This window comes from Pectinophora gossypiella, chromosome 6 (assembly GCF_024362695.1).
Source record: "Pectinophora gossypiella chromosome 6, ilPecGoss1.1, whole genome shotgun sequence".
Classification (NCBI taxonomy): domain Eukaryota; kingdom Metazoa; phylum Arthropoda; class Insecta; order Lepidoptera; family Gelechiidae; genus Pectinophora; species Pectinophora gossypiella.
This window is the reverse complement of record NC_065409.1, coordinates 15,599,785-15,621,868: the sequence shown is the minus strand read 5'-3', so window position 1 is coordinate 15,621,868 and position 22,084 is coordinate 15,599,785. Positions and strand designations below refer to the sequence as shown.

At 38.0% G+C, this 22,084-nt stretch overlaps 1 protein-coding gene across 3 annotated transcripts in view; it reads right to left on the bottom strand.

Annotated features, from left to right (window-relative positions):
• LOC126367737 (protein outspread) overlaps positions 1-22,084 on the bottom strand; it is a 401,410-nt gene that overhangs the window by 244,259 nt on the left and 135,067 nt on the right. For all 3 annotated transcript variants that reach the window (XM_050011415.1, XM_050011416.1, XM_050011417.1), the window contains exon 2: positions 7,359-7,439. In XM_050011415.1, the coding sequence (XP_049867372.1) occupies positions 7,359-7,439 (81 nt within the window). The remainder of the gene's footprint in view (positions 1-7,358; positions 7,440-22,084) is intronic.

Here is a 22,084-nt window from a genome sequence, read left to right as displayed (position 1 = left end):
TGTTGGCACGAAGCGAAATTACATAGATACACTTTGTTTCTTGAATATTCCGATATAATAACACTGTCGCGAATGTTTTCCGACTAACTTAATGCGATCATTAACCACAAAACACTACGTCGTATTAATTATTTAGATTATTCAATGAAGAAATCAACCGCCCCGTTCCCGCCAAAAAGTCTCTCTAAACACATACACTGATGGGAAATTCAAATCGAATTCGTTTTTAATCGTTTTTAAATTTAAAAAAAGAAAAAGTAATGGTCGTCCACACAGTTTCAATCATAATGTCTTCACATTGTCTTCTTGACGTTTCATTATTAATCATTCTAAGTTGCGAATAATCCCTTGATAACCCTGGCTGGCATGTGGATTGATAAAGCGGAGTCTTATTTAATTCTTGAAATTTATTTGTAGTTTAGTGTTGCCAATTTTTCGAAAATAACGGACTTTCGAATAAGACCTTAACCACCTAACCCACCTATAACGTTGGTCTAACAAAAAACTGCGTCTTCTTCTATCGTGTGGGTTGTAAGGTGGATTACCAACCCCATCAATCTTGGTGTCAGGGTTACTATTGAGCCGCCATAGGCTCCTGACATGACTCTTGTAACGACTACGTACTTACATTAGTAAGTAGTAACCGGGACCAACAGCTTAACGTGCCTTCCGAAGCACGGATCATCTTACTTTCGGACAATCAGGTGATCAGCCAGTAATGTCCTATGTTTTTGTGAGATGTCCCCACTGGGAATTGGACCCGGGACCTCCAGATCGTGAGCCCAACCTCTGTGGTGGGTACTTAGTTCAAAATGCGTTGCGACTCCTATCAGGAATGTAGTCACGAGCATATTTGTTGTTTTATTCAAAACATTAAACGTCTCCTCAGATTTTTAAGGTTAAATTACAAATAAAACTGCCTGCATGCTCAGACAGGCAGTCGCTTCTGTAAAAAAACCGGACCTGTCAAATCTTCAGGTTAGGTAAGCGGACCTCGTGAGAAACGGGATAACGCTAGGAAGACGATGAAGATGAACTGCTTAAGTGTTCAGATATTTGTATGTTTTGTCGAAACTTAATGTAGATTTGGTGAAAATTGCATTAGCTGCTAGACCGGACAAATGGGGAGCGTTATAGGCTCACACCCGGTAAAAAAGACAACAGGCCAATAACATTTAATTCCAAGCGATTCGGATATTTGACGGTTTCATATACGAACAAACGACTAACGCTTTATAACTTCCTTGACTGCGTATGCGCGTGTTTTTTGACACTTTTTGGCGCCGGACGCGCCCCCCGCGGCTCTTATCGCAATCTCGAGATTCACGATTCGGATACTTTTTGTTCGTCATCGTATAATAATAATATTTCTTGCTCTTATCTGCGTGTAATGAAACCACCAAAAATTTAACAATGCGCAAGCGCCGTCTTTTTTCCAATGCGACTTTTTATTTTAATTCGTATAAATAAGTTTTTTTTTCATAACATGAATTAATAAGTGAGTGAAACATAAGCTTGCGACTATATTCCGAACTAGGGTAGTCAGTGGCACGTCACAAGATAAACTGAATACCCACGCTAAAAAAATAAACTAAATAAATAAAAAAAAAATAGGCTGATTGATGGGATGCCTGTGCCCTGCAGTGGGACGTATATAGTCTATTTATGAATGTATGTTAGGAAAAAAATCATTACACTTAACACAGTGTATATACGACAGTATACGAACTACATATAATTACCTAACAAAAACATGAATTTATTCATTCTAATCTAATCTAGCCTACAAGATCCCACTGCTGGGCAACTTTCTCACATTAGTATGAATAAACATTATCTGAAATGTTTATGTTAGGAAATTCCTTAATTTGTCTTTCTTAAATTTAGAAACCACAACATCGTAAATGTATTGATAACATTCAGAGTATAAGTTTTAATAGGTGTTATTAGCCTGATAAACGTTGTTAATTATTTAAGACTTGCTAACAAGACAATGGTGCTAATTCCTGTAAATACCATCTAATTTTATTTTAAGTTATATCTGTCATTTTCTTATCCGCCGAAAAGGAAAAGGACGGGTAATCGACAAGCATAAAATTTATGGAACACACGTCAATTTTAAGGACAAATCTAAAACAACCGTCTAAAAATTTTACATCAGTCAATAACCCGACACAGGTAAGTAGACAGCACGTCAAACGGATTGCATATCAGCGACATACCTTTTTGATTCGCCCGGGTTATTCATTCATTTACTCATTCTTCCTAAAATTAAGAGCTGTGAATCATCCGTCCCTTTCCTTTTCGACGGATATGAAAATGACGGACATAACTTAAAATAAAATTAGGCGGTGTCTACAGGAATCGGGGCCAGTGTCATGTTATCAAATTAAGTTGTACATATGATGAAATAAAGAACATTTTTAAACAAAAACAAACTGCTGGGCAAAGGCCTCCCCTTCCTCTTTCCATTTCAAGCTATTCTAAGCGTACTCCGGCCAGTCCCTTCAGCAAGCGCCGCCTCTTTCGAGGTCTACCACGACGTCTGTACCCGTCATGGGCTTATTATTTAATTAATTTGTTTCATCTTACACAGACCAAACTATTGTCATTATACAGGCATGTCTCCCAATACAATAATATTCAAATGTCAATCAACAAAAACAAAAAATAGAACTGGTCAATGTCAACTTAAAAATAAAAATAACATTCATAGATCTTAATATTTGAAGCATAAGTTAAAATAATAAAATAAATAATAGTCGGGGCTTTCACGCCATACTCCGCAAACGGTGCGCTGCGACGCACTGCAGAGTGCGTGCCAGCACCAACAGCATCCTGGCTGTAATAGCAGATAGGTGGGACAGCAGCTTTATAAAGCACTGGACCCATCAGCATTTCAGCGTGTACAATTATGGTGTTTTATAGCTTTTAAGTATTTTCTTTCTTGTATTTTAGGTTAGTAGATATGGATGTAAATTTGTCCGAAATAAAGTATATTTTATTTTTTTATATTTTTTATTTTTTAATAATAATATACTAATATAATAAAAAAATACTAAACCCGAGTCAGTCTCACGCGGTATAAAAAACATCTTATCACCGTTAAAGTATAAAAACTGTGTTTTTTTGCACATCCATCAATTTCCGTCAAGACGCATTATTTTGATCGCGCGATATTTTTAAACGACCTTTAACGAACTGGCAAGGGTAACCTAATTACAACAACAAGTAAAGGAGGTTTTGGTTGTGAGACATGATGATGGATTGAAGGGAAGTGTATTTACACTTCTTTGACTCATGTAGTGTGGACGTCCTTTAGCCTTGTCATCATATCCATCACGGAATAGAAGAAACAGGTTGAAAGGGCCTAACGCGCATTTTGTAGGAGAACACTAGCCATAGAGGCAGCCAATCAGCTCGCGACACCAAACACTTCAGGACCCCCATACCGACCCCGCCGGCGTGGTCGACGAATTCCCTCATTCAGCGCTTATCGCTATCAACCCACTACGGTAGATTAATTCTTTCAAATATTTTTCCTCTCAGACGACGCCCTGAGCCGAGGTTCGCGCCCAACTGGGCACCCTCAGGCCTGTTGTCTTAAACGTTGTATCGGGTGAGAGCCTTCAGCGCTCCCCATTTGTCCGGCCAAGTAGTTAATGCCATCTGCGGCAAATCTACAATAAGTCACGACAAAAAAAAATGTAGGAGAACCGCTATCGCCGGTTCAATCTAACTCGCTTTTACTACTACTCCTGCAAACATAACTGCGATAGCTCTAGTGCTTCTCAATTTCTTCAGCCACTTTACCACCAATGGTGCTAATTCCTGTAAATACCATCTAATTTTATTTTAGGTTATATCTGTCATTTTCTTATCCGCCGAAAAGGAAAGGGACGGGTAATCGACAAGCATAAAATTTATGGAACACACGTCAATTTTAAGCACAAATCTAAAACAACCGTCTAAAAATTCGCCCGGGTTATTCATTTATTTACTCATTCTTCCTAAAATTAAGAGCTGTCAATCATCTGTCCCTTTCCTTTTCGGCGAATAAGAAAATGACAGGTATAACTTAAAGTAAAATTAAGAGATGTCTGCAGGAATCGGGGCCAATGTATATTTTATGTTACAGGCTGCAACTCATTAATTTTCGTAAAATACTGCATACAAAAGCAAGATTTTGATAAATAGCCGATCACACTAAGGTTTTTAGCATTCCTGTGATAGAGGGAAGTCTTAATGCACAAGACGACCATTTAATATAGGTACTCAAATTCAAATACAAAAATATCTTTATTCAGTAGGTAACATAGTTACACTTTGAACCGTCAATTTTTACATAACGAACGTCTCATCCGCCTAAAACTACTGCAGCTTCTCACAACCTGTATAGCCGAGGAAAAGAAGCTGCAAGATAAACCTCGGCACAGGGCCCTAGACGTTCTTTAAAAAAATAAAAATAAACTATTGCGGAGCTCCGTGCTTCGAAAAGTTTGCGGGCGAGTGGAGTGTAAAGTTGAAGTGTGAATTATTTGCTCACTTGTATGGCGCGCGTTTCGCGCTCACTTGGTCCTTTCAACCTCTTTCTTCCACTCCGTGATATCCATCTTCTTCGTGTCAGATTCAGTACCAAGGATGACTGCAAACTATCTGATATAGTGGGACATATACAGGTTAAAACACCTAATAACGGGTTCTTACCACGTTTAAAGTAGGGATATGAGACTCCCGATATTTCGATTTATTTTTCACTTTCCTTCCACCGACTGTAATTGGAATACCATTGTATTTATGTCTATAAATTATGTAATACAAACTGGATTAAAAAAAAAAGAAAAGAAAGGAAAACATGAAACAGTAGGACTAGGGCCCTGTGCTGGGAGGTTTTCTGGCCACGTCTTTCCCTCAGCGTTACCGATTCCGATGTGGTAGTAGTTTTACAGCTAGTTACATAATATGTAAGTAATTTAATTTTGTTTGACGTTCAAAAAGCGCTAACTTTGTAAGCCAATTTTGAAAAATAAATATTTTTGAATTTTGATTTATTTTTTTTTCGACACTGTTGCAAGTGCCATGATCACGGGATGACGGGGTGTCGAAATATCGGGAGTCTCATATCCCTACTTTAAACGTGGTAAGAACCCGTTATTATGTGTTTTAATTATGATAATAATCGCGTAAACTTAAAACAACATATACAGATTGTTTATGATGATTTTATGATGTTGAAGAATATCACATAAGAATGCGATTTCACGGCCTCCGGTCCAGTGGTTGAGCGTTGTGCTCACGATCCGGAGGTCCCGGGTTCGAATGCCGGTGGGGACAAAATCACAAAAATCACCTTGTGATCCCTAGTTTGGTTAGGACATTACATGATTACCTGATTGTCCAAAAGTAAGATGATCCATGTTTCGGAAGGCATGTTAAGCCGATGGTCCCGGTTACTACTTACTGATGTAAGAACGTAGTTGTTACATAAGTCATGTCAGGGGCCTATGGCGGCTCAATAATAACCCTGACACCAGGGTTGATGGGGTTGGTAATGCACCTCACAACCCACACGATAGAAGTGATTTTTCTAAAAAGTGCTTACATGGTTTTCATTATAACGCGTCGTTATACTCTAGCCGACCCCTGTACGGAATTAACAGGCTATATAAGTCCCACTGCTGGGCACAGTTCTCCCCTCAGTCAACCAGAAATACGTATTTCATTGTAAGTTTTGTCTGTCGTCATATTTTAGGTAAAAACCCAAAAAACTTACGCATCGAATATTTATTTTTATTGTGCAAAAGATTAAGCGTTTTCTTTATAACGGTCGTTGTCAACTGATTAATATTAATTGCAAGTTTGACGGTTCTTTCATCGATTCCCGTCAAAGTTCTGATTTTAAATCGTATCCATCAATGTTTTTTTTTTTCACAAAGGTCACTTGACTTGGCGTCTTTGGATTTTGAGATGTTAATTTATTATTAATTTTTGAATAAAGATATTAAAGAAAAATATACATGTACCTACTTGGGCTGTTTTTGAAAAAGGAATAATAATTTAAACGAAAAGGCCTCTGTGGTCCAGTGGTTGAACGTTGTGCTTACGATCCGGAAGTCCCGGGTTCGAATCCCGATAGGGACGTATCACAAAAATCACTTTCTGATCCCTAGTTTGGTTAGGACATTACAGGCTGATCACCTGATTGTCCGAAAGTAAGATGATCCGTGCTTCGGAGGCACGTTAAGCCGTTGGTCCCGGTTACTATTTACTGATGTGAGTAATCGTTACATACGCCATGTCAGGGGCCTTTGGCAGCTCAATCATAACCCTGACACCAGGGTTGATGATGCTGGTGCACTTCACAACCCACACGATAAGAAGAAGATTTAAAGATGCATTCGCATTTTTTATTACGAGTTTTTTGTTACGAATTAAACTTTGCGCTCTTCAATATTTTTCCCTTCTAAGAATGATAAAGCATCGAAACGAAAAAAATACTCGATATTTTTGCATTCCGAATGTACGGCGATTAATATTGATTCTGTATTGATAGCTTCGGTTCTTATAACATCGAATATGTTTCGCGATAATAGCCTTTATTGCCGTAATAAATACGTCGATTCTCAGAAATCGAGATTAGGGTCTAATGGGGTTACAGAGTCCTTATAAAAAAAGGAAAACTGTGCATCAATGTGACCTTCTGCAGCCAGACTTAGAAAAAAAGTTCCGTTTAAAATGGCGGACTTTTTATTGCGAATATATCAAGGATCTAATTTAAAAAAAAAACACAATGCACTATGCTACTAACCGATTAACTGTCGGAGATGGGTTGACGTGCTAAAAGGATTATAAAAGATTTATTTATAACAAGGCTTTCAAAATGGTTGAACTGTGTAAAAAAGAACTGTGTAAGGTTTAAGTAAAATATTGTAGAGCGCAAAGTTTAATTCGTAACATAATCTCGTAAACTCGTAATAAAAAAAGTAACCTGTAGGTCTGTACTGGATTCGAACCTACGACCTCACAGTGTGTAGGGAGCGCTGGTAATTATAATAAAACCCCACACGAATAATTGAATGAACTGTATTACTTAGGATATTATATTAAATTACAAGATCCAAACATTGGGACGCGTTGGTTTGCTCGCGCTAGAGATGTGACTGACCATAAATGGCAGACTATTAGGTATGTCCCATACACAGTGAAAGACAAGCGTTCTACCACTGGGCTACCACGAAGTGTTATATAAAAAAAAAAAACATAAATTTAACTTACTTTCAATAATAACCTTGACACTAGGGTTGATGAGGTTGGTAATCCGCCTCATAACCCACACGATAGAAGAAGAGAGAACTTACCTTTGTTCTGTAGAGCGGATTGGAGAAGTCCCAGCCCGGCGCCACGAACAGATACCCGCATTTTGATATCTTTCGACTCGCCTGTAACAAAAAAAAAACATTATATTTTTTTTTATTTATAAAAAAGGTACACCAACAGCTTATATAATAAAACATTAAGGTTTGACATTCAAAATTTATCTTCGAACAGTGTTAAGACAGTAATTAAACAGAAACTTTGTAAAAATGGTTACTATAAGATTAGTGATTATCTAGAAGCTATGAATGCATGGGCACAGATATTTATTACGCAGCCAAATTACTGAATGGGTAACAATATTTTATGTTTTTTAAAGAACGTCTAGGACCCCGTGCCGAGGTTTCTCTTGTAGCTTTTCCCCGGCTATACACGTTGTGAGAAGCTGCAGTAGTTTTAGGCGTATGAGACGTTCGTTATGTAAAAAAATACAAATCAAAGTGTATGTTACTTACTGAATAAATATATTATTGAATTGTTTTTTTTATTTTGTAAGCAGCTGAACGAACGCGTTCTATGTTTTTTATTCGCTACCTGTTGCATAGCTCTTTATTTTTTATCCTGCATACTGCTGTAAGGTTATTTAATTAAAAAAGAAAGTAATTTTTTTATTCAGTCATTAAGTTTCTACGTCCACATACTTATAACAATCTCTTTAAGTCAGGTGAATTTGAATTTGGTTCTGTCCCTAAACAAGTTCGTCACGAACTAACTGTTTACTTTTTTCAACCCGAACAAGGCGTATAAGATCCAATTATTTAACAAAAAATAAAATAAAGAAGCGTAAAATCAGTCGCTGCTTTTGCTAAAAAAAGTGGTGCTGGGTTTTAATTAGGCAAGTGAACCGTAAAGGGACTTTAAGTTCGCGTATGTTAATCAGCCGGGTCTGCATGACAACCGCGCCGCGAATACCAACGAAACAGTCGGCTAAGCCTGGGAAAATTATTATAACTATCCTAATGTGCAATAAAGGATCATTTATTGATTGATTGATAAGCCCAAACATGATAAAATTAATTTAAAAAGTGGGAAAAGGAACACCAAAAAAAGAAAAAAGGAGAATCTCAACGATAGAAGGGAACGTAAGTTTAAAAATTCAAAAGAGATTTTATAATAAATACATTTTAATTTATAAAATCAATTAAGTACTTATTAGCCACTTCACACAGCCATGCTCAATTGTACCTGCGCCTGCGTTTAAAAAGAGTAATTATTCTGAAGTAAGTAATCCTTATTTTTTCGTTATTATGTAAGCTCAGTTCAAGCACCTTTTACATCCAAATTACAAGTTCAACAACATTGTTATGACAATAATGAAATAATTATTACAATGAAATGAAACCGTTCCGGTTGTGCGCAAGCGCATGTTATATGGGAGCAAAAAGTTTATTGTTAATAAACAATGCCTTTGTTATAAACTGCGAATTGGTGTTTCGTAAAACTGAAAGTTGTATTTAAATAATATATATTTTTTTATCTGGTTTTAACAAATTAAACAATTAAAATATGGTGTGAATTTGGCATTAATCAAACCGTGATGTTACGTAAGAGCGAAATTAAAAATTACGTGGTTATTCACTTCGCATAGCCGCCATATCTACGTTGTCATCAAAGTCGACGGTGTTGAAGGCATACTTACCTACCTAAATAAACATTGATCTAACAGAAAGCTCGGTGAGGCGTGGGTACTTAGTTCATCTTGCGATGGATGTACCTCTGACTACACCAATTGGGATATACTCGTGAACTTTTGTTTATGAATGTTTTAAAATTATATAAATAAAAAATCGACCTTATCTGAAATAAAATGAGATATTTATTTTTTAGTATATTTTTTTCTGTTGTGTACTAGCATACACTCCGCTCCCCCCAGCGTCTGAGCTAGGTTTACCTCACACCCCTTCAAACATAGTGTAGACGTGAATCGTATGATGTCAGGCATCACACACACAGATGCGCGTGTACGAAACGTCAATGTGTAGTGTCTGTGTAAAACGAGGTTGTTTGTATGAAGTGTCTGGGGTGTGGTAATAGTCATACTGAAAGAACTACGTCAAAGTAAAACTGTTTACTAAATAAAGATAGATTTAAATGTAACAGAAACTTTTTTCTATTTATTTAACTTATTTATGAATTTTAATAAAGAAAAATTAATAATTGTGAGACATTTTGTCACGTTTTTCTATGACGTCACAGGTTGCTTTTTCGTACAGATTCCATAGCAATTTCGTGTTTTCACGTTTACTAAAAAGTAACTGATTTGACTAGTTGGAAACTACCCTATTCTCATGTGTGCGCAGGTAAGTAAATGGTCCATGACCCTAAAAGCCGACTTCCTCATGTGTCAACGGTCCCCAACGGTATGTAACAAGCCTGTTATTTTCACATCATCAGTTGCGACGTGCGTTTGCGCATAAAGCTGTAAAAAGCTCAAATTGTAGGCGAAGATGATTGGAGGCGAAATTGAATTTTGATTGCGACATTCAATTTAAGAATAAGGGTTCCGTTTTTCCTCTTGAGGCACGGAAAAGAAAGAATAAGGTAGTTGGGTCAAGATAAATTAAAGAATGCTAATCCAAATTAAAAATCGTTTTAAAAAAAATATTGTTATACAATGCAGTAATTCAGATCAATCTCCCTAGCATTATCCCGTTTCTCACAGGGTCTGCTTATCTAACCTGAAGATTTGAGAGGTCCGGTTTTTTTACAGAAGCGACTGCCTGTCTGACCTTCCAACCCGCGAAGGGAAATACCAGTCTAATACTGCTTTTGTCACGGTCACAAAAGAAAAGCATTTCTCGGGAATGTGGGTTTCCTCACGATGTTTGTTGTAGTTTCTGCCTACCGCTATTGGAAATACGCGTGATTTTATGTAACTATGTATTAGTTCACCATCCGTCTATGGCCGACATATGACCTTAAGTAACACAGCAACTTATATGAGCCATAAAATAATTATGTGTGTCAAGCCAGTTGACGACTCACCGTTAATGCCATTAAAGTGACAATACCAATTCTATCCGTGTCGAATTTCTATGCGCGCGCGCCTATCGCTATCATACGCGTTCGCGCATATATAACTGCCATAACTGTTATAGAACGATTGCTGTTTTGATAAGCGGGTCTTGCTGAGTTTGTCACGTGAAGGAATCATTATGTATTTTAACTGTTACCAGGTCTCAGTGGTAAATCCTAACAGAATTATTATGACTTGTCAATTAGTTCCGTTAAAATCCATAGTCCTTTTAAAAGGACTGTATTTTAAACCTGGTATATTTTGTATTCGTTTTGTGATAATGCGGTTAGTGTATAATAATATGCTATTCAGAAACTGTGTCAAGAATACTTTTCGAGGACATAATTTTTAAAATGCTTTTTATCCTCAATTTACTACTAGCTACGCATAATATCTCACACAAGTACTTATCTTAGATCAAAATTGTCACGCTACTAAAGCGTCACAGATAATAAAACTAAAAAAGAAAACCGGCCAAGTGCGAGTCGGGATCGGCACCGTGGATTCCGTACTATCTTACAAAAACATACATACTTTTGCTTCCTCCACATTCATCAATCGTTTTATACACGCATGCCGGTTCAGAGTAGATCGTACTGAACCTTTACTAAGGACATTTCCAATTTGGTCAATGTACCTATGTCCTTCTAGAAAAAAATAAAACAAAAAAATCTCACAAAAAATTGGAAACATTTTTTAAATTCATTTGCAGTGAGTATATTTCAAACACTTAGGCTGTGCCCTATAACCACATAAAGTTTGGCGGTTATCTCTATTACCGTTTTTTTTTTCTATAGACCTTTTTTGACGTGACTTATTGAAGATTTGCCGCATATGGCATTAACTACTTGGCCGGACAATTGGGGAGCGCTAAGGACTCTTACTTGGGACAAAAATTAAGAGAATAGAAGGGAAGAAACAAAAATTTGCTAAGAAAACTCTGAGGACTCTCCTTAATTCTCCCGTCCTTTATTTTGGTACGGAATCCTAAAGTAGGGGACAAAAAATAACCACATCATACTAACGTTCCATGGTATTTAAGGTGATTCGTTTTCCATACAAAAGTTGATGCAGTGCTACAGGAACACGGATAGAGGAATATTGTTATAAAACCGATAAATAGTAATATTTTGGTGTATTATTTTCGCTAACTAACAAAAATTTAGGGTCCGAATACGAGAAGTACCATATTTCAGACCCTCAATTTTGATCAATTCTACATTTGTAGTGGTGCAGATTACAGTGTATTTGCTGAGCGTGTAGAGGTGTCAATGTTAGTTTGTGTGCGTGATAGTTTTTTTTTCTCTAAAGGCTTTGACCACTTGACAAGTGTAATAGAATGTCAGTGACAATTTATAAAGAGATTTTGTATGAAGAGAATAAATATAAATAAAAAACTAAAAATACTACAATCTGAGAAAAGGAATATTGGAAAAATATTTTTGTTTTAACGCATATTATTTAAACATTTTAAATAATGGGTAAGTACCGTGTTTTAAAAGAGGTCATATACTACAATAAAAAAATCAATACATAAAATGAAATGGCTGTATGGACATAGTTCCCTTTGCCTTACCCTTCAGGGAAAACCAAACCAAAAAAAAGTTGTTGCATTTGCCGGCCTAAATAGTAGTCATTTATAATTAATTGTTTTTCCATCCAACATACAGATTTATTTATATTCTCTTTGCCGCGGACTTTTTGGTGGGAACGGGAACGGGAAGGTTGCTTTCTTCATTGAATAATCTAAATAATCAATACGAAGTGGTGTTTTGTGGTTAATGATCACATTAAGTTAGTCCGAAAACATTCCCGATAGTATTATTAAATCGGAATATTCAATAAACAAAGTGTACCTATCTATTTCGCTTTGCGCCAACAAGCCGCTTACTTCGTTTGGGGTTCGGAGTAGGAGTCTGCTCCGAGGGTGGGGGCTTAGGTTTCATCATTTCATTAATTTACTATTTATTTATTCGTACACAATGAAACAGACACAAGAAACATACAAAGAAAACAGATAGTACAGGCAAGCTTATCTCTAAACAAAGAGATTAATCATCATGAAGAAAAAAACACAAGACATGGCTGTATGGGCATAGTTCCCTTTGCCTTGCCCTTTGGGAAAAAAAATAAGATAAATTTTGAAATTCTTATGTACGTATAATAAACAAACATCACAGACATCATGACAGATCTAAAACTAACGAAAATCTTTTTTCTTTTTTCTATTTGACTTATTTATGTATTTTAATCAAGAAAACGTGACAATAAGTTCGTTCAGGTCCCCGAAACAGCCCATTTCAGGCCGCGTATACGAGTATATGGAAATACTACTTCAATACGTCCCAGCCTCGTCTTTTTTTAACGTCCTCGTTAAAAAAAGACGTCCTAACCTGAACTAACTAACCTAACAATAAACACCACGCGTAAATATATGTCCAAAAATGCGCTGCAAGTCGTCTGGACTGGGCGCGAAAACAACATAGAATTCGATTAGCTGCTAAGTGTCCCGCATGCTATCACCAGCTGTCACTGACATACGTATGAAGTCCCGCGGATTTTATTGGAACTAAATGACAAGTCATAATAATTATATGCGGATACTGCGACATCAGCGCCGTGCTTGCGGGACGTCCTGAAGCGCTATTACATCTTTCAAACGCGATGCGACTAAGTTTGAACCGACGCAATTTAGGAAAAATCTACCTTATTATTACTGTACTGTGATCGTTATTTGTAAAATCATACAATACATATACACAATTCTTTATACACAATATAATTATTATGACATATTGTGGACTTTTCGGTAGACCTACAAAAAAGGAACAATTCAACCATACGTTGTTTTGTTATATCTCAATTGGCTCAGGCAGCGTTTTCGCCGAAAGCTCCAAGTCGGCTATATTTGTAACGATAATTATGTTTGACATTCATCATCATTTTTGAACCATTTTATACAAAAAAAATACTTGTATAAATTATATACCCTAAAGCACGCCCATGAATCACTCTACTCATTGGTGAAAACCGTAAGAAAATCCGTTCAGTAGTTTTTTAGTTAGCCGCATGTTCACTGATGCGATTAATGCCTGTTAGAATTTTACAAAATAAAAAATACGGAAATTACGGAAGGTACTTTAGTGAAAAGTACATTATTGTATAATTATAATATTATTGGTAAAAGTGATACTTTTTGAAAATTCCGTAACAAATAGACGGGTTCGCCAAATACAAAAAGTAAAAACAATTAAAACATGCACTTGGGTTTGAACCGTGAAACTTAAGAATGGCGGCGACTGCTTTACCAAATGCGCCATTTAGAAGTTAGAAGTAGACTTCAAATTATGCATCTCTTTTAATAGCTAACCTAGTTCGCATGTGTGTGTGACAGCTTCGTGTTTGTACACAAATTGAAATGACACCAACTTTTGATGCAATGTTTCAATATGATATCTGCAGTAAATACTTCAAAATTGTAGCTTAACTTAAAGATAATGTATGTAAGATTTCGCCACCTAACATTTCACTGGGTCAGAACTCAACACTAAACGAATAAATGGAAAAAAATACGAAAACTGCAGAAGTAACGCCATCTGCTGACGCAGCGTTACCTAGCTGACTGAAACGTATCACCTTAAAGGCTTAAACTTTGATCCTTTGATTCTCAAAAAAGGTTATGAGTGTAGTATTCGTTAATGAGCAGATGCGCTTGCGGCGATTATTTTAATAAATTGCTCCCTGGGTATTTTTATGGAGTTAATTTTGGAATGACATATTTTAATGGGTCGTCGGTTACCATTATAACCTATGGATCTTTGCAGTATAATTGGTTACTAACTTCTAATGGACGTTAATAATTAATATACCTATAAACATTTATTTATTTATTATAACCTATAAATAAACAACAACAACTTTTCAGGCTTGAATCACCTGACTGTCCGAAAAAGTAAGATGCCGTTAAGCCGTTGGTCCCGGCTATTAGCCGTAAAAACACCTCCGCCAACCCGCATTGGAGCAGCGTAGTGGAGTATGTTCCATACCCCCTCCGATTGATTGAGGGGAGGCCTGTGCCCAGCATTGGGACGTATATAGGCTGTTTATGTTATGTTATAAATAAACAAATTATAACATAAGTAGTAAATACGTCCCACTCCTGGGCGCAGGCCTGCCCTCAATCAATCGGAGGGGATATTATTTTGTGCAACATTGAGACCAAAACTATGTTAGACAAGTTTGTTTCTTGTGACAGGGATCGAACCCGTGACTTCAGAGTTACACCACAAAGGATGGAAATAGAAGGGTGAAAGAAAATAAGAGTGACGAGAATTTAGATGCTGGACAGGTAAAGAAACGGAACCAATATATGATGCGGGTGTAAGTGGCAGAGTAGGAAGAAGAACGCCTGGGCGTACATCATCACCAGCCCATTAACGTCCCCACTGCTGGGGCACGGGCTTTCCCTATGGATGGATAGGGAGATCGGGCCTTAAACCATCACGCGGGCCCAGTGCGGATTGATGGTTATTAACAACTGCTTATGCAGCCGGGACCAACGGCTTAACGTGCCTTCCCAAGCACGAAGGAGATCGAGATGAAAACTTTTTTTTGTGGTCACCCATCCTATGACCGGCCTTTGCGAAAGTTGCTTGACTTCAACAATCGCAGACCGAGCCCATTAACCGCTGCGCCACCGAGTTCCTCACATACATATCTAACACGATACCAAATCCAAGACTTTTTGAAGAAAGACCAGGTTGAGAGTACTTTAAACCGGCGAACATGTATGAAGTCTTTGATGAGAATAGAAGAAGCGAAAGTGGTCTGTCAGGATCTTAGTAAGTGGAATTCCATGATCTCTGACTACCCCGACAAGAAATGGGCGTGATCTTATGTAAATAGAATTTACCAACAAAGTACTAGAATGAACCTTGAAACCGAAAGATTAACAACGACACTTCAGTAGCTTTACTTAATCTCCGAGACTTGTGGTCACATCGAGTGTGAAGTCGTAAAGAGGATTTTACTAAAAAATAAAGAAAAAGTTAAATGTCCAGAAGCAGCGCAGAAGCATGAAATTGATTGCCTAATCCGTGCGTTATGGGTTTAAATTTAGGAATGACGTTTAGACAATTTTTAGAGAAATGTTTTTAGATAGATATACTTTATGATCATGTCACGTTACCTTTTTTTAAAAATCTAACTCTGTGGTCCAATGGTTGAGTGTTAGGCTCACGATCCGGAGGTTCCGGGTTCGAATCCGGGGACCAATCACAAAAATCACATTTTGATCTCTAGTTTGGTTTGGGGTTGATGGGGTTGGTAATTTACCTCACAACCCACACGATGGACGAAGAGAAGTTTGGTTAGGACATTACAGGCTGATCACCTCATTATCCAACGACCTCCGTGGTCCAGTGGTTGAGCGTTGGGCTCACAATCCGGAGGTCCTGGGTCCGAATCCCGGTGGGGACATAACACAAAAACTCACTTTGTGGTCCCTAGTTTGGTTAGTACATTACAGGCTGATCACCTGCTTGTCCGAAAGTAAGACGATCCGTGCTTCGGAAGGCACGTTAAGCTGTTGGTCCAGGTTACAACTTACTGATGTATGTACGAAGTCTTTACATGAGTCATATCAGGGGCATTTGACGGCTCAATAGTAACCCACCAGGGTTGATTAGGTTGGTAATCCACCTCTCAACCCACACGATAGAAAAGAGAGCACAACAAGCGAGCGATCACAATTTCCTATCTGCATCACGCCAGAGCATAGAATATTTATCCCTAAGCCATTCCTGAATGCTATTATATCTAGCCCATACAATAACAGAGGCGACAATAATTATTCACCGCTATCTATAAACACTTCTTCACCGTGACTTAGTGTCCGCCTCCCTTTAGCCGCCATAGAGCGAGCCACAGAACATAAATTTGTCACATGACAACCGTAAAACCACCGCTTCGAGGATCACTATGGAATAATTTACGATTATCCCTTTACGATCTGGTCTAGGGTGTAAGGAAGGAGCGGTGTTTGAACAATGAAGTCATTTGTAATATAGGCTCACGACTATATCCGAATTGGAGTACGCAGGAACCTGACAGAGGGCAGCAGTAACTGCCAGTACTATTCAGAGGCGGAGGACAGGAGTCCTAGTATGGCTTTGTAATAGACTACTCTGGGCGCCATCCCACTCGCGTCAGACAGAGTACTGCGGGGCGGAAGGCAAGAGGGAAACTGCCCTATTTTTCCCTAAACAGTAGCATGGAAAATGCCGCACCGACAAGAGCGTGGCTCTTAAATTGATGATGATGATGGAGTAGGCAGAGGTCCCATTGCAAAGTGAACTAAGTACCTACACCTCATCTAGCTTTCTGTTAGACCAACGTGATAGTCGTAAAGATAAATTAATAGAAAAAAACGCGGTTTCGGTAAGGGATGGTCGAAGTGTTTTGCTATTTACCCCAAATCACATTTGAAAAAGTGTTACTTTTGCCTTAACTGCTTTTGTAACCCAATGAAATATAATCATATAATTTTATCTTTTTTCTCATTGCTCGAGGTATATAATTATACAAAAATATTATGTCATGGCAGAGGCATATATAAAAAAGAATGTTGCTTGATATTTGTATCAGATACTATATTTCTTCTCGTTATTTTGAATAGTATAACATTTATATGCGCAAATGTCAAATATTAATATTGTTTTTAGGATGAATTGCTTCAATGAGGCCTTTTTAAACCCACACTGCGTATTTTTCTAACTCCTAACTCGCTCCAGCCAGTCCCTTGCACCACCAGATTAGATGTAATATTCCAGCACAAATAATATAATTTATTTGCCGGTAAACCAACATTATGAAGACGTGTCACTTCGTCAATCCTCCGCCATATATTTATAGCTTTCCTAATTAGTCCGGTAGTAGGAACGGTACCAATACAATACAAAAAGTTTTTATTGCACTTCATCATCACCAGCCCATTAACGTTCCCACTGCTGGGGCACGGGCCTTCCCTATGGATGGATAGGGAGATCGGGCCTTAAACCACCACGCGGGCCCAGTGCGGATTGGTGCTTATTAACGACTGCTAATGCAGCCGGGACTAACGGCTTAACGTGCCTTCCGAAGCACGGTGGAGCTCGAGATGAAAACTTTTTTTTTGTGGTCACCCATCCTATGACCGGCCTTTGCGAAAGTTGCTTAACTTCAACAATCGCAGACCGAGCGCGTTTACCGCTGCGCCACCGAGCTCCTCAATATTGCACTCCTCTTTATTGCACTTAAATCACATTAAAAATACATTATTATTATAATTAAATTGGTAGTACAACAGGCGGCCTTATTGCTAAGATTGTGGTCAAACGCAAGCCTGTACTATTTAAAAAGTACACGTAAGTCTGTTTCTGTCTGTGTTCATCGGAGGGTGAGATAGGCTTTTAAATCGCAACGTTAGTTCGTTCGCGTTCCCGACATTAGGAAATCGTAGCGATTTGCACCGACGTCGCTAACACCATGTCTTGTGAATGTAGACAGGCTCTAAACCAATGATTAGAAAAAGAAAATTCTCTTTCCATATCAACCAAAGGCACAGGTAAGTATTTAATTTATTTAAGTAGGTATTTACAGGTGCGCCCAACCCTTGCGCAACGCCGAAGTCAAACTTTTAGTCAAATAGCAACACCGTTAACCTTTAAGCTACTTGTGTTTATCGAACTTGAAATGTCAACTGATGTTAATGGGACGACATATCTTGACTTTTGACATAAAGCTGTTAACGCTAAGCTGGTAATGTTTAAGACTGCATTTGGGTTTGACAGCTTTCCTAAGTTGCAAACGGAATTAATTTGCTTGTTCGATAAAAGGCGATGAGCGGTGTGTTTTTTCGCGCGATTTTTTCAAACATATGACGATGTATAGGGGCGTTCACGAAGAAGCGATAACACGCGCGTGTTTGATATGTAGTGAGACACTTCGTTATCCTTGATATTAGTTAGATACTTTCATGAAAAATATAAGTATTCATTTACAGAACGAGAAATACACAATAAATAAAAAGAACATGACGTCAATAGCCTGTAACTATATATGTCCCACTGCTTGACAAAGGCTCAATCAACCTGAGGGAGTATGGAGCATAATCCACTACGCTGCTTCAGTGCGGGATGGTGGAGGCGTTTAGGCTAGTAGCATTAGCCCGGGACCAACTGTTAAACGTGCTATCCGAAGTACGAATGTCAACAATCACTTTGTGAGACTATCTTTTGTTTGGCTAAGACATTGTTAGTCCTGACCACTAGACCACAGAGGCGGTCAAAAACACATTTAGGGTGGTATTAATAAACTAATCTCAGCTTCGACACTGCCCTCGAAATCATGTCAAAGTGACAGTTCTTATATAAAAACAGGGACATGAGCACGATCTTGAGGGCAGTCTCAGCTGAGATTAGTTTATTAATACCACCCTTAGAAGGTCTCAAACTGTGCAGGAACAGGATACCAGCTAAAATATTCAAGATTTCCACACGGTTCCTAACAGAGTTTAGTTCCCAAGGAATGTCATATGAAACAATTTTAACAAACGTTCTTTAGTTAACAATAGAACAGAAGTGTACCAAATACGTGATCATTATCAGCACGATCGCGCATGCGCCGGCCGAGATTATATCCCACAAGTGCAAAATAGTGATGCAAGGAGATAATTTAGCATTTTAGTGCTTAGAAGGTGAAGTAATTTAGTATTATGAGGATGTATGTTAAATATTCAAATGTTTACAGTCCTAAAGTCGATTGTTCTAATGTAACGTTGGCAATAATTGATTATTAGTCGTTCTACTGTTGATGTTCCTAAAGTTTTAATGTCCTATTTTTCGTGATCGGGTTTTAGTTTTTAAACTTATATTTTTATTGTAGAACAGATGTAATTAGGTAATCAAAACAAATATATAAATATTCGTATCCGTTTGAGGCAAGTAAGTAGGCTTTTACTTTTAAGGTTTTTTTAGTACCTACATAATGTAATAATAGCCAAATCTGTAAGGTTTTTATGTCCCCCCCCCCAAAATATGTTAATGGCTCCTTGCAAACTGAAAGTAAAAAAAAATGCGTTCAGCTACTCGTCATCCTGGGCAACAAAATAACTATTGTACTTATCAATTTATAAGTAGGTAAGTTTTCTTGGACATTGGCAACACTGAATTCTTCTAGAATGCATGAAGTTCCCGAACTGTCCGCTAGATGTCCGTGGGAAGTGGGTGGACTTGCACTTTCGTCCGCGATGCGCGATATGCGCGGGCGCCGCTGCGTCTGCGCACGACGACGATGAATAAATACCAATAGTATGGTAGCAACGAGACAACCTCTGTTATCCACAAAGAAAGATGTTACATCCTTCGAAAAAATTAAAAATCAATAATAATAAGGATGCACCTATCTAAAAATGTCTGAAATGGCAATGGATAAGATAATTGGGAGACAACATACAAAAGTATCATGATGAATATAAGTAAAGGTGAAGCTTTAAAGAATCGATTCATTTAAAAAAAACTCACAACTAAGAGGGAGAGGTTGCATCATCCATCGCAAGTTGAACAGAGTACCTACGCGCCACCGAGCTTCCTGTTTTAATTGAAGTTGAATTAAACCGTAAGTCTCATTAAATGTCAAATATGATAGTGCGCCAGAGTTCTAAAACGGCTACATGATATTGCTCATCACTGTACATCACAACGTTCACAATGTGGGTTACTTTACTTTTTTACACACAAAGTTCATACAACGCATAACAATTCTAAACGAAACAGCCTAAGCTTCAACAAATCAATAAGATTTTCAAGTTGACGAACTGTTGGTATACATTAGCGAATCGACGGCTAGCTCAGATTAATCATACCACCTTACATGGTCCTTGGAGAAAGTCACGGATGCTGGATAAAATCGAGATGAAAGGTCAAGTTGAACTCAACTAGAAGCTATTCCATCTATGTGATAGGTTCTGACAACGATCGTTTAACTTGTTTGTTTAGCAGACTGTCTCACTTTCAGTACATACATACATAAACAGCCTATATACGTCCCACTGCTGGGCACAGGCCTCCCCTCAATCAACCGAAGGGGGTATGGAGCATACTCCACCACGCTGCTCCAATGGGGGTTGGTGAAGGTGTTCTCACGGCTTAGCTAAGGCCCCGAAGCGAACACAAAATAACTGCTTAAATGGTATATAATTGAAAAAATATAAAAAAAATATCCGCATTTTATAAACAACAAATTACACTCCGACGTCAACGAATAACATAAATTTCTAGAAAAATCACTAAAATGTAAAAATAGAGCAAATATTCTGCTTACTACGTGACTCGAGCGAGACAGAACGTCACAAAACAGAATCTTGTGAATCACAACTTTCTTTAAACTGTGAAATAGTATTGGCAACACGGTTTAAATGAAATCGTGTTCGCTCATCATCTAAACTAAAACTAAAGTAAGACACAGAGGGGGTGAAGTCGGCTCCTGATACGATTCAGTGCGGGGCGGAGAATTACCGTTCTATACGTAGTAACATTCATTAAAAAAAAAGCTATGAGTATGAATGTAGATGGATATAGGGGTAGAGGACGACCCAAGAAAGTGTGGATGAATTGTGTAAAGAAGGATATGTGTGTGAAAGGTGAGTAATGACATGACGACTGACAGAAATGGAAGAGGAATAAATTTTGTGCCAACCCCACCTAGAGTGGGATAAGGGCAGAAGGATGATGACGTAGTAACATTCTTTATTCCATGATCATAGTTTCAAGAGTCATCATCTCCCTAGCATAATCCCGTTTTTCACAGGGTCCGCTTACCTAACCTGAAGATTTGACAGGGCTGGTTTTCTACAGAAGCGACTGCCTGTCTTATCCTTCCAACGAAGGGAAAACCAGCCCAATACAGGTTACAACAGGTAAATACAGGTCAGTGACATCGTAACGAAAACTTTGAAGGATGATTCAGACCATGATTCTGAGTTGATATCAAGTGTCATATCCATCGCAAAAGTATATAGAACTGAGAACTCTAAAATTTTCATGAGTTTTCTGACAGGAAATTCCACTTGATACCAACTCAGAATCATGGTCTGAATCATCCCCTCAGTATTAGTTACGGTGTCACTAACACCCATACGTACTTGTATGGCGACCTATACTTGGTACAGGTTGTAAGTGATATCGTAACGAATACTGAGGGGGATGATTCACACCATAATTCTGAGTTAATATCAAGTGGAATTGGCAATAGAAAAAGTGTAGAATTGAAAATATTAAAAAAATAAAATAAGAACATTAATTTAAAAAAGCAGCAGGATTTAAAATTGTTGCCGTTGGCGACAGGGAGGCCGGCGAATCGTCACGGATTGGCTACCGACACAATTATCAAATGTAGACCACTCTCACTGAAGCAAAAAGAACGAGAACCAACGAAACCGACCGTCAGGTGCGCCCCATTTCACTTTCTACCATTTCTACCATCACCAGCAACCAATAACTCACTCAAATCTAAAGCGGCGAAGGTCGAAATTGGATTGGAAAGCAGCAACTCGATGAACATTTCATTATCGCGATTTACGAAGAACCCTTTAAACTGGTTAATTGTGAGAGTTCAATGCTTTCTAATGATTTTTTGAATAGTTTTCAGAAAGATGAG